General features: G+C 49.9%; 1 protein-coding gene across 11 annotated transcripts in view; it reads right to left on the bottom strand.

Annotated features, from left to right (window-relative positions):
* Positions 1-151: 151 nt before the first annotated feature.
* IFT88 (intraflagellar transport 88) overlaps positions 152-12,877 on the bottom strand; it is a 74,896-nt gene continuing 62,170 nt past the window's right edge. For 9 of the 11 annotated variants that reach the window (XM_082364920.1, XM_082364926.1, XM_082364929.1 and 6 more), the window contains 2 exons: positions 5,921-5,987; positions 695-990 (listed from right to left, as the gene is read on the bottom strand). In XM_082364920.1, coding sequence (XP_082221046.1) covers positions 710-990; positions 5,921-5,987 — 348 coding nt within the window. In that variant the 3' untranslated portion in view covers positions 695-709. The other 2 variants (XM_082364922.1, XM_082364930.1) reach the window with 2 other exon arrangements.

Below are 12,877 nucleotides of genomic sequence, written 5' to 3'. Positions count from 1 at the left end.
ACCACGGAGAAGAGCAGGAAGGTCACGGGCTGGTGTTTTCTCTCACTACACTTTCCTGCCCCCAAACACAACTGCTTTACTAGTGTTGGAATCCCCATGAAGCAAAACTTCCAAAGCAATTTACCTTGAATAACGACTCATCAAGGGTATGTCCAAGCACAGTATTTTTAAGCTGCAAACTATGAAATCAATATAGTGTTTCCATTACTCACTTTGTTTCAATGAAATTACAGAAAATAGCAGCACACACTGTAGTAATAAGTGAGTAATAATACTTACGTGTGTGGAGGTACTAGGTAGCGCTACAAGATCTATTTCTTACTGTGGGTCAATGTTTTCAAGAGCGTAAGTCTCTGGCCTAAAGTATTATTTTCACACATTTTTATTCCATTAAAAGCAAAACAAAATCTAAATCCATACTCATAGAACAGAATACACTTATTTAAAGTTTTGACAGTGTGCAAAATTAAAGTTTGGGTATTTAATCCAAACTTTAACATGAGTATTATCTTGTAAGGTGATTCCTTCCCTTTAATTAATAAATAATACATTAAAATATATATTATTCTGGAAGCAAATCATCTCCTAATTCTTCATCAGCAAAATCATCCTCGTCGACTCTCTTTTTGGCTGCAGTTCTGGGTCTTTCTATTTGCGGGCCAAGCGGATCCACATAGGAGGCGTCTAGGTTTCAGAACAGATGGTTGCATTAGAGGAACAGGGAAAAACAGCAAATGTGAAACCAATGAGGCTCATCTTCAAAACTAAACAACCCAGAATGAAGAGAAATGCTCTCCCAAGTCATGTAAAACTTTTGTCTGTGCTGGAAAACCCTTAATAACGCCCAGGTGGACGCATCTGCCAGGCCCGGGCACTTGCCTAGCTCCTTGTTACTGCTGCTGTCGTAAGGCTCCTCCGTCCTGGACAGGGCTCGGAGCTGGGCGCTGAGCCGCTCGCCTCTGCTACCGGCACTACAGTTCTGGCCACCGTCTGGAAACACAGAAACAACAACACACGTGTTCAACACGCTGGGCAACATCACACTGCATTACGAATCTTAAAGTCTACTTATTTGTCAAGAAACAGGAAGGCTGTTTCATTCGACAGCCAATTTCCAAAGGATGTAATTCTTGTTTTCTGAAATTTAAAAGAAATCTCTTGTTGGGAACCTATAATATAGTCAAAGCATCACTCAAGAGTAGGCTTTAGGGGCTTCCCTGGTGGCGCAGTGGTTGAGAATCTGCCTGCCAATGCAGGGGACACGGGTTCGAGCCCTGGCCTGGGAAGATCCCACATGCCGTGGAGCAACTAGGCCCGTGAGCCACAACTACTGAGCCTGCGCGTCTGGAGCCTGTGCTCCGCAACAAGAGAGGCCGCGATGGTGAGAGGCCCGCGCACCGCGATTAAGAGTGGTCCCCACTTGCCTCAACTAGAGAAAGCCCTCGCACAGAAACGAAGACTCAACACAGTCATAAATAAATAAATAAATAAATAAAAGAACGTGAATTTAAAAAAAAAAAAAAAGTCATGTACCATAATGTTCATTGCAGCACTATTTACAATAGCCAAGACATGGAAGCAACCTAAATGTCCATTGACAGATGAATGGATAAAGAAGATGTGGCACATATATACAATGGAATAATACTCAGCCATAAAAAGGAATGAAATTGGGTTATTTGTAGTGAGGTGGATGGACCTAGAGTCCGTCATACACAGTGAAGTCAGAAAGAAAAAAAAAAAAAAAAAAGAGTAGGCTTTATGCAGACCCTTCCCACCATGTGCTTGGAGACACTGGCGAACACCCCCTGGCGCGGAGCAGGGCAGCGGGTGGGGGGAAGGGGCTGGGCCGTCGCCCGCGTGGAGCCTGGGAGCCACCAGAGGCCTGGGCAGGTGAGGAGCGGGAGAGGCTGGGCGAGCCTGGCCCAGGCACCGCCCCCCCAACTCTCTTCACATGCCTGGAGAACGCATACAGAAGGGGTCTGATGTGCCCGGCACAGGAGGATAGATTCTGGCCCAATTTAAGGAAAAACCTTAAAAGGATTATAGAGTCCAAATATGGAATGGAAATAGTGCATAAGAGACGTTCACACCCAAGACAGAATAAAAATTAGACTGAAAAACGCAATAAACCATTAAGTATCACACACGGTAAACGACCACAATTTTAACACGAAACCTTCATAACCCAGTACGCGGAGTCAGTCAGCAAACCTGCTGTCCCCCAAGGGCAGACGGGGCCGCAGGAGAGGCCACCCGTCCGGCTCCCGGCCTCGGTAACACGCTGTCCCTCTCACCCCCCATCCCCGCAGACGCTACGGGGCGGCCATGTGGACCCTGAACTCGTGGAGCTCAGCTCTGCCTGTGCACATGGATTTGATTTAATTGTTTTTCTCAACCGATGTTTTGGCACCGAGCTGTTCAAACCTGAAGCCAAAATTTTGCATTTAAGGGTAATGCATTTTTTATTTCAAGTACTTAAAACAAGTTCATTTCATTTTAAGCTTATTCTGTAAAAAACAAACTAAAGTACTGAAAATCCTGCAAAGCTCTAAAGCAAACGCTGCTGCTTCCTAGTGTGATTTGTGTAAGTGATAATAATAACACACTGTTTGGCCAGCACCGGCGTGTGCAGGCGGGTCTCACACCACCTCCCGGGGGGAACCCCCTGTGGGTGACGGAGCCCGGAGGCTGGGTGACCAGAGACTGCCACATACGTGAACGTGGGTTTGGTGGTAGTAGTGGCGGTGACCTTTTACATACACGAGGCTGCATGTAATCTGCATTCTCTCCTTTGAGATACAGCAGTGGTTCTCCAGGTGTGGTCCCAGGACCAGCAGCAGCAGCTGGGACCTGGTCAGAAACACAGGGCCCCGGGCCCGTCACTGGGGATGGGGGCTCGGGTCTGTTTTAACCAGCCTTCCCAGTGACTCTGCTACACACTCAAATCTGAGGACCCCTCGTGAGGAAGGGCGCTGAGGTTAATCAGCAAATTAACAGAGAGACCAGGCTGCAGTGAGACCAGTCTGATGCACAAAAGAAGAACAGTTTTCAAGGGCCCTCAGGCATTTCAGAAACAGTCATGTTATACAAACGAATAACTATGATGACATGTTTCCTATGGTGTTCTCTCCTAGGCAACACTTTTAAAAACCTAGTTGTAGGCACTGCACTTAATTTTAACACATCATACTTAACCAGCTCCAGGCTGGCCTCACCTGGATCCATATAGAAAACTGTCCCTTTCCCCTATTTGAGCTGCGGGTCTCGTCCAGACAGAGCGCCAGAGAGTGCCGGGCTGAGACGTGCGCCGCTGGGTCTCCCGGGGCAGAGGTGGAAGGTGGTGGGCCCCGGGCACCCTTCAACACGCAGGTCGTGCTGGGAGCTCCTCCAGAGGCCCGAGGGATGGCCAGCGACCTCGGCCCACGGGGGGCTGCGGGGGGCGGGGAGGGGACGCTGCCCAGGGCGCTCCGGGGGGCTGCGAGGCGAAGCAAGGAGGAAGCCCGGCGGGCTCAGACCCCAAAGCTGGGCGGGCCGGCCCCCGGCCTGGGCGAGCTGGAGGCGGACCGAGAGCCAGGCTCCGGGGACAGGGAGGGGCCCTGGGAGGAAGTGGGGTGTTGGCGATGATGGGAAACCAGGAACAAAAGGGCAAGTGTAGAGAGAGAGAGGCAAGCCCCCCGGGAGCCAGGAGCTGCTTTAAACCCGCCCCAGAGCCAGGCCCACAACCCCTGGCCTGCAAGGCCCGCGGCCAGAGCTTCGGCTCCAAGAAGCGTGTTTGTGCCCCAGGACTGCCTGTTTGTGCTGGGCTGCAACGCGCTGGATGGGAGAAAGGAAAACTTACTAAGAGAGAAACGGCAGTGGCGGGGAGGCTGGCCCAGGAGGCGCCCTCCTCTGCGCGAGGTGGCACCTGGGAGGCGGGCCGGGAGCCACTCTCTGGGTGGACACCGTCCTCCGGGCTCCGGCTCAGCACCGGCAGCTCTCAGGACACCTCGCTCGGAGGGCTGGAGTCTCCCAAGTGGACCCTGAACGTGAGGACCCCCGGGGACCTCAGCGACACTTCACAAGCCCACGGTGACCAGGGCAGGCCCTGCGGACTGAGGGCAGGCTTGGTGATGGGTGTGCGTTAGGGACCGCTTGGCTACTCCGAGCTCAAGGTTTTCAGCAGGATGTGGAGGACCCTTAGAGGGTGCTGCGTCTGGTCCTGGAACTCAGTAAGTAACTGACGCTTCCCTGGGGGTTGCTCCTTCAAGGGGCGCGCAGGTCAAGGGCTCGCGCCTCGGCCGCCTGGCGGGCTTCCTAAGGGCAGGCGAGCGAGAGCGGCGGGCTGCCCGGACCCTCCCCGAGGTGCTTCCACGCTTTTGGTAGACGCAGGCCCATAGCCCCTCAACGACAATCCAAATTCCAAAGAGATCTAAAGCCAGCTTTCCAGGCAGCAACACAACTTCACGTCAAGAATAAAACCTGACTTGACCTGCAGCTATTCTGGGCCATTACTTATCCTTAGTGTGAATATTCACGCTGCACTGAAGTAGTGAGACTCCTTTGACTCGGAGATGCTCCCCAGGGGAGGTACAGGGTACGTGGCTAATGCACCACAATACATACTTCTCTAAACTCCGCAAAATGCTGAATTCCACCGCAGGTGGCCCCGCTGGACAAGGGACGGAGAGCTGCCGGGACAGGTCTCCAGACCAGGACCTGGATGGAGGGCCACCCACACGCGTGGGGCGGGGAGGGGCAGAGGGGGGGAGATGAGGGGCGGCCCTGGCACACGCAGGACCCAGGCTCAGGGCCGCCCTGCCAACTTCGCAAGCTCTGGGTGATGGTCCCTGGGACCAGGGACCCAGGCCAGGACTGGGGGTTCTGCTGGAGCAGCGGGACTGACCCTCGGAGAATCCAGGCGTCCCGCTGGACCAGGCACCGCACTGGCTGTCAGCGCCTGGGCGCACCTAGAGAGCAGAGCTCCGCCCTCGAGGATGGTCTCCGTCCCAGCCGCGTCCCCACCCCTGCCAGGCAGCGCCCTCAACAGATCAGGGCTCGTGTGTCTTTCCAAGTAGATCCTGACTTCCTTGAGGGCAGGGGCCCCGTCTCATTCGTCCCCACGTCCTCGGCACCCAGCGTGCATCCAATAAATGAACGAATGAAAGGAAGGCCTCCCTAAACCGAGGGTCGCATTTCTCTTTGTCGTGACTCCTGACCACAGACAGACACAACAGGATGAAGTCGGGTCCTGTCTGCACGACGGTGCTATTTGTGGACATGATACGGATCCCAATTTAGCATTTGTTTTTCTAATTAGTCTCTTTAAAACCATCCAGTTTCCCCTAAATATAACTTCTACTATCCCCTGAAGTAGAGACAGAAGGTAGATTTTGTTGATGGGGAAAAAGGGGAGGAAAACTTAACAAACCTTCTTATTAAGTAACAATGTCCCCAGCAGTCAGAGAATCGCCCAAAGCGACAGCATTTGCGTGGCTGGTCCAGAGACGTGCAGTGGCCACGGCTGGGACCACAGCCATGCCACCCAGTGCCCAGACCGGCACCACTTCTACACTACAAGTGTAAAGGTCTGTCAGCATCCTGTAAGACGACCCCAGGTCCCATGGCGCCTCCTTACAACGTACATCTAAAACATGTGACACAGTAAAACCCACTAGTATGGACACCTGTGATAATCTATCCAGTGTGAACTGTCTATTCATCAATTAGCAGAAACAGGTCCGTTTATTCAGGAACCAACACCCACTAACACCTACACTCAATTACACAGCAGGCTGATGCTCACAAAAGTAGAGTAGGTGAGGTTTTACTGTGTATAAAACAAACAAACAGGACATTTTCAGATGACTTCAAGGTGCTTCTAGAAGCCCATGTACTAGAAATCTGTCAACCGGCACCTCCGGGGGGCAGAGACACTCACCACTGCCAGCGCTCCCGTCTCTCCTGCCGCGGGGACCCCCGCTGCCGTCCCTGCCAGACTTGGTGCGCTAAAGCAAGAAGGCGACACGTTAGAAAGGACATACTGGACGTCAGCTGTACTGTAATGAAAACAGGAATAAATGATAGTCCTTCAAGGTCAACAATAACCAAGAACCGATTTCTAAAACACACGTTAAACTGTGCGTCCCTTAGGCCTTACCGCCCTGCCTCCCGAGGCTGGGCTCACTGGGAGCGGCCCCTGAGTCGGCCCCGCAGGAGGAAGGCCCGGGCTGCCTTGTAAGTAAGGGGGAAACCCTGAGAAGGGCAACCAGTCCTACAGACACGCGAACGGCACTCAGGTCTCAAAGTGCAGGGTCGTCCTTGCTTCTGCAAACAACTTAAAAACCAAGTATTTCCCAGATGTGAAAGCTCAGGTCTTAAACGCAGTAGCTGAAGGGGTGGAGGGAGAAGGGGACCTTGCAAATGGGCTATTTCTGCTTTAGCCCCACTTGACATGATTAAAGGACAACAGGGTTTTGAAAGTCAACTTCCACAATAAAGGCACTGTTAAATCTCACAAAGTACCTAAGATCTGCCCAACAGTCTACTTTCTTAGACACCAACTCACCCTTAAGACATGAGAATTATCTTCAAACTGTGACATTCTTAGGTTTATTTTTACATTGAACGGTCACGCTGTGCTGTGCCTAAGTTAGAGCTTTTGATTAAACGCTGACTCCAGGCTCTTGTATGAATAATGGTTTGTTTGGAGAAGAGGGTAGTCAGTGAGCAGACACAGACGGCTTTTGACAACTATTTACAATTGGATTGAAATTTCTTAACACAGATTGGTATCTTATTTAGATCTTCAATAACGTAAACATAATTTCATCATTAATTCAAAGGACACCATTTATTCCCCCAACCCCGACAACTCCCCAAATATTTATAAATTATCAGGTCACGGATGGGATTACTGACATTGTAGTCTCCTAGGAAGAAAAAACAATTTTTTTCAATGATTCAAGACTCATTTCTGTAGAGATACAGATGTAGAGAAACAAATGTATGGACACCAAGTGGGGGAAAGTGGCAGGGGGGTGGGGTGGTGGTGGGATGAATTGGGAGATTGGGATTGACGTGTATACACTAATATGTATAAAACAGATAACTAATAAGAACCTACTGTATAAAAAAATAAATAAAATAAAATTCAAAAAAAAGAGACTCATTTCTGTAAAATGAAACACTCTCCTAAAACTTAGGACCTTCAAATATATATAAACATGCTTGAGTTTTTTCTATTAAAAAGAAATCTCCCCAGAACTCCATCTCTCCCTCTGCCTTCACAAACAAAAGAAAATCTAAAAATGATGCAACAAAATATTTTAATATCTCTAATCAGATTTTATTTCAGAACTTGGTTTTCATCTATCCATAGATTAATAATTGCCAGCGTATCTATAAGACCTAGACAATGAATGATAAAATAATTACACTCATAAAGACAAATGTCCATATAACTTGAAACTTTTTTCCAAATCAAATGTGGGAAAAGATCTAAGAAACTGTAAGCTTAGCACAGGACAACCTAGGAAAGTGAGCACGTGCGGCGATGACCGTGGCCCCGTCACACTGTCCTTGCGCCCGTCTAGAACCTTCCCATGCTTTGGCTCTCACCCGCCTTTGCCTAAGTCACCCCGTCACGCCCTTGCTTTTTTCCAGCCTGGAAGCCCCCTGCCATGGCAAGCACGTCTGCATCAAGACCCCCAGGTCCCCGCGTGGCCTGCTTCGCTCCCGGGAGAACCCAGAGCCGGCTGACTCAGCCGAGCCCCATGGACCCGAGTGGACCGGCACCCGCCGTGGGCTCAGACTCCGTCTTCCTGGGCCCGGGACCGCACGCCCCCTCCCCGGTGTGGCCTCCTCCTCGTGGGCTCGTCCCCCGGCTCCACCGGCTCCTCCGGCCAGCCCCCCTCACTCCCCGAGGCCCCCGCGACTCCACTCACTCGTCTGTGGGCGGAGGTCAGGGTTCTCGTCCTCTTCCACCCATTTGCCACTGGAAATCAATAAACCCCACCGTCATCAGTCTTGTGTCCCCATCGCCACAGCAGCCGAAGCAGCAAGTCCGCGTGGAGGTTACAGAGACGGCAATGTCACAAGTGAGACCAGAACGTTTACCAGCACATAGGCTCGATCAGGTTCTAAGTTTAAAGCAATGTGACCTGTGGAGACTCGGCCAAGTCTTCTCTCAGACCATCCACCCACAGAGGCCGGGTCGCGGGGCCTTCAGGGGACAGAAGGAAGGGGAGCCCTCAAAGGGTCAGGCTCCGCCACCGCCCCCGGAGCCCCGGGAACTAAAGGGACAGGGAGGGGATGACCGAGCGGGGCTCTGTCACGCAGGGTGGAAAGGTCAAAGTGTCCACTACATTCACACCATGTCCGTGAGGGTCTCGGGGAGGGATGCTTCGGCCGCGTGACTGGAGGGGGTCAAGGTGAGGTCCAGTTTGGGGGAACCTTCTGGAGAAAGAGAACTTGAAACTCTGAAAATAAAGTAGGCACAACAATAACAACTTATTGAGAGGGGCCGGTGCAAACAGCAAATGCCGGGGGCGGACCACAGGCCCAGGGACACAGGCGCACTGCAGTGTCACATTTTGTTCTCAGCAGGAGACACTGCCGCCTTCTCAGAGTTTCAACACCTCATAAAGTTCCCAGGAATCCGGACTCACTTGCAGGGGCGTGAGGTACGGAAGCGGGACTGACAGAAGATTCTCATCATGGCAACACTGACACGTCAAACAGCCACAGGAAGGGGCAAAAAACGACACAGGCCTGCCTTTGCTGACATGGGAAGCTGCCCAGGTTATCTTCCTAAGTGAGGGGAAAACTCAGGTCACAAGACAGTACTTTTATAAAAATCCACTTTTGTTTAAAAAAAAAAAAGTCCCATTTAAAAAACGTATTGATATATGTTTGTATATATTTGTAAAAATGCCTGGGATGATGAAATGTCAGAATGCTAACAGTGATCTCAAAGTCGTGGCTGAATGATTTTCACTTTTTCCTTAACACATTTTTATTTGAATTAAAATGTTACTTACAAAAGTAATCTACCTGTATTTTTAGAATAACATTTGTTTTTTCAATAATATGAAAAAAAAAAAGATGCCATTCCCACTTTGGGGAAAAAATGAGAGAAGAAGGTACAAAGAGAAGAGGAGCAAAGGAGATATAAACAAAATGATGGAAAAATTAAACAGGGAAGTGCTGGGAGAGTGTCTTCTCCCCGCCGCGAACACACAACACTGCTCTCCGGCAGGGGTCAGTCAGAGTCGCCAGGACCCGCGCAGCCCCACACTGTCACACTGTCACCCGCCCCCGGGGGACAGCGGTCACAGGACCCGAGGGTGACGGCTGCAAACTCCCGCAGCGATTTGACGTCTCTGACATCCAAGTATGTGGTCATTTTCTAGCCATGTCGGGGACAGACTGGGACGGACCTAAGCGCGCCGCGGACGGCTTGGGAAGGCCAGCCGACAACACTGTCCTCATCTTGCTGATGAGAACCAGGTCTGGAGCTGGCCGGGACTGAGAGGAAAGCCCAGGGTTCCGTCCACCATCCGTAAGAAGTAGATTTTTGTCTTAGAACAAGGAGCAGTTGTTACCTAGTTAAGGATCCTTAAGAAGATTGGCTCTGACTTCAAATTCAAGAGAAAACAGAAGACGCTTCTTTGTAGCTTCAACTCCAAAGAACCCACGAACGTGGCCGCACCTCCCTGCCCTCAGACCTCTCTCACACCTTCCCGTCTCCACGCCAGGCCCCGAGGTCCAGCCACACCTCCACCGGGGACCACTCGGACCCCTGGTCACGGGCCGAACCCCATCCAGTGCACACGGGCAGCAGGCGACCTGTGTGTGTCTCACTCTCCTGCCAGGTGACGAGAAGCTGGAGCACCTCGTCCGTGTCAAGTGTCTCCTGAGCAGGTGACCCAAGGACCCGGTGCAGGGTGATGCCGGCAGGCGGGACTCCACGGCCTTTAACCAAAGCGTCGCGGGAGCCTCACCCTGGAAAACGTCAAGGCCCAAATCACCACACACTTGATACCAAGGATGAATGCTATATAAATTATCTTCTGTGTTTTTGTTGAACTTTACAAATGCAATAACGTACAAAATGGGCAAAACATTCTTGCAGCTTTCATTACATACGTAAACTTTAAAAATTTTGCATTTTTCCTTCACAGTTCATTTAAAGCTATGCCTTTATGAGATCTTCATACAGAATCTTTTTCCTTTTAAGAACTATGACCAAAAGGGTTTCTACTTCAACTAGCTTCTGGCAATAACTGGAAATTTGAGCATAAGTACCAACTATATTTTACATTAGTTTTGAATGTCACATATTATTTTAAGTTGGCCAAAGAAAGAATTTCTTGAAATTATTTGATTTCTTTGGGGGGAAAATGGCAAATACTGGGAGAGGAATTCTCCTTTTGAATATTGTGAAAATTTAGAAATTCGATTTTTAAAAAGGAATAAATTATTAATGTACTTCATTTGTGAATGAGCAATTAAAACTTTGTGTTTTGTAAACTATCTGTTTCCCCATCTTCTTCCTCCCTCCTAATCGTTTCTTTTTGTCCCTTAATCCTCTTTGGTTTGGGCTGGTATTTTTCTCTTCCTTGTCATATTTAAAATACTCAGCCTTCAACTCCTGTCTTCCCATTTTGCTCTCTTCCATTCGTGCAATGAAGTTTGAAGAGTTCCTTGCAGCTAACGTTCTTCTGTTCAGCGAAGCGGAAACTCGAACTGTCTCTTAAAACCCAACACGGCTGGGGGGCGGCTCCACCCCACGCCCGCTGTTTGCCACGGCTCTGCAAACAGGGCACAAAGCTCCCTCCCCGCCCAGGAACACAGGCCCCCAGCACAAAGGGGAGAACAGCCTCCTTCTCCGTAAGTGTTCCAGAAGAGGACGCACTTCTCTGAAAAGTCAGTCCAGAGAAATGAATTTCCAGCTTTAGTGCTTTAAGGTAGGAGCTAGGGGCCTGGGGAGGTCCATGATCCCGGTCCACATAATCCTGAATCTGTTTCTCTTTCCTTCTTAGGTCTACACAAATCCCTTTCCATTTCAAAACAGTGTTTAAAAATCCATGGCCTGATTTATTTTGTGTTTGCTTTTCCCCTTAAAGCAGATTCTGTATCCTGAGCTGGTGTTTGATCATTTGAAGGTAACCCTTTGGGAGCGTAACACTACACCAGTGCTTCTTGAAGGTCTGTGAATAAAAAATGCGTTTGAGAACTTGTTTAAAAACCACACAGATTCTTGGACTCCATACCCAGAGATTTTAATTCTGGGGTTGGGGTAGTCTGGGGCGAGGCCCAAGACTTTGTAACTGTAAGAAGCCCAGGCGATTCTGAGGCTCTGAGGGTCCACAGGCCACACTTGGAGAGCACTGTTCTGAGGCCCGAGCTCTGATCGAATCAGAGTGAGCTCACAGAGGTGCATTCTCGTTTAGCTCATGGAGTGAGCTACCAACGTCCTGGATGCAGAAAAGGAAGGACTATACACCCACTGAAAGTAATTGGTCGCATCATCCTTTTTCTCTACTATCCGTAAGGGAGCAGGGCATGGCAGTCAGGAGCCTGGACTCAGAAGCTGGCCTTCCCGGATGTGAATCCGAGGCCTACCCCCCGACAGCTGTGTGACCTGGAGAAAGTTGCTTTGCAACCACGGGCCTCAGGTTTCTCATCTTAAAGAACAGTAATAATAAAACCACATCCAACATCATGGCGTAGGACTCCTGTGACGATTGAATTAGCCAGTACATGCAAAGGGCTAGAGCGGGCCCGTGCTCATCACGCACTGGGCGTTGCCGCTGCCGGTCGCTGATGCCCAGCTGAGCAGATGCCATCAGGGGGAAGGAGGGGAAACTGCAGCCAGAGCAGGGAGACCAGGAAAGGCCACCCAGCCTCGTCACTTCTTTTCCTTCTGCTGCCAAACTTCTGCCACCGTCAGCACTGGCAGGGGCAAGGACAGGGTAAAGACAGGGGCTCAGCTCTGCATTCCTTCCAGCAGCTCAGGTAAAGGTGTGGCGTGATTATCCAGGACATCCCTGGTCTCAACCCTGTGGCTGGTTCCCAAACATCTCCAGCTAACAATATGGACGAGCTCAACTACAGACACTCAGAGAGCTTTAGCAAGGAATACCTGAAAGCTAGACAGACTAGAAAGTCACCAACTGGAAAAAAGATACCTAACCATGTGGAAATATTCAAAGAAATCAAGATATATCTGTACAACAGGTATTACACAGGCCTCGGCAATGATTTTATGAAGAAATCCTAATTATGAAGGAAAAACGTTAAGTTTTTGCATCGAGACAGATTCTAAACAGGAGACACACAGGAAGAGTAACAAGAAGTTTTAAGTTCAAATTTAGAAAAGGATAGCATCCTTACTTCAGGCGTTTATTTGCAACATTTTGTTTCATAACGAATAGCGTCTCATGCACCACACAGCCAGGAAACAGGGTGCCCGCCCCACGGCTCACAATCTAGACAAATGCACGGGGACACCCAGCGATTTCCCGAGAAGGCTGCTCTCGGACCCACAGGACTCCTTCTCTGTAAGCCTCTGCTCTCCTTCCCAGGACTGACCTTTTCCACTAATTTCCCCCTCAATTTTGTGTTCATAAGCAAAATATAAGTGAGAAAACATCAAGAAAATGTTTCTCTTTATGTAAGATTTAATGAGCAGTCCCAAAGAACAATGGAGAAACTGATCTCAAGGAAACAGAAAGAAAGTGCTCTGTGGATAAGGGCTGTGACTTAAAGGAAGACGAAGGAATGACTGGGACGAGAGGACGCATCTGAGTGATGCAGGCACAGTGCGGTGCGGCAGTGATGAGGCATTAGGAAGAGAGACGCTGCTCGAGCACAGTGACACAGCGCTCACTTG

The sequence above is a fragment of the Balaenoptera borealis genome, assembly GCF_965194805.1.
Source record: "Balaenoptera borealis genome assembly, chromosome: 18".
In the NCBI taxonomy this organism is placed as follows: Eukaryota; Metazoa; Chordata; class Mammalia; order Artiodactyla; family Balaenopteridae; genus Balaenoptera; species Balaenoptera borealis.
Note: the sequence above shows the minus strand (reverse complement) of the source record. Positions and strands in the feature narration are given on the sequence as shown.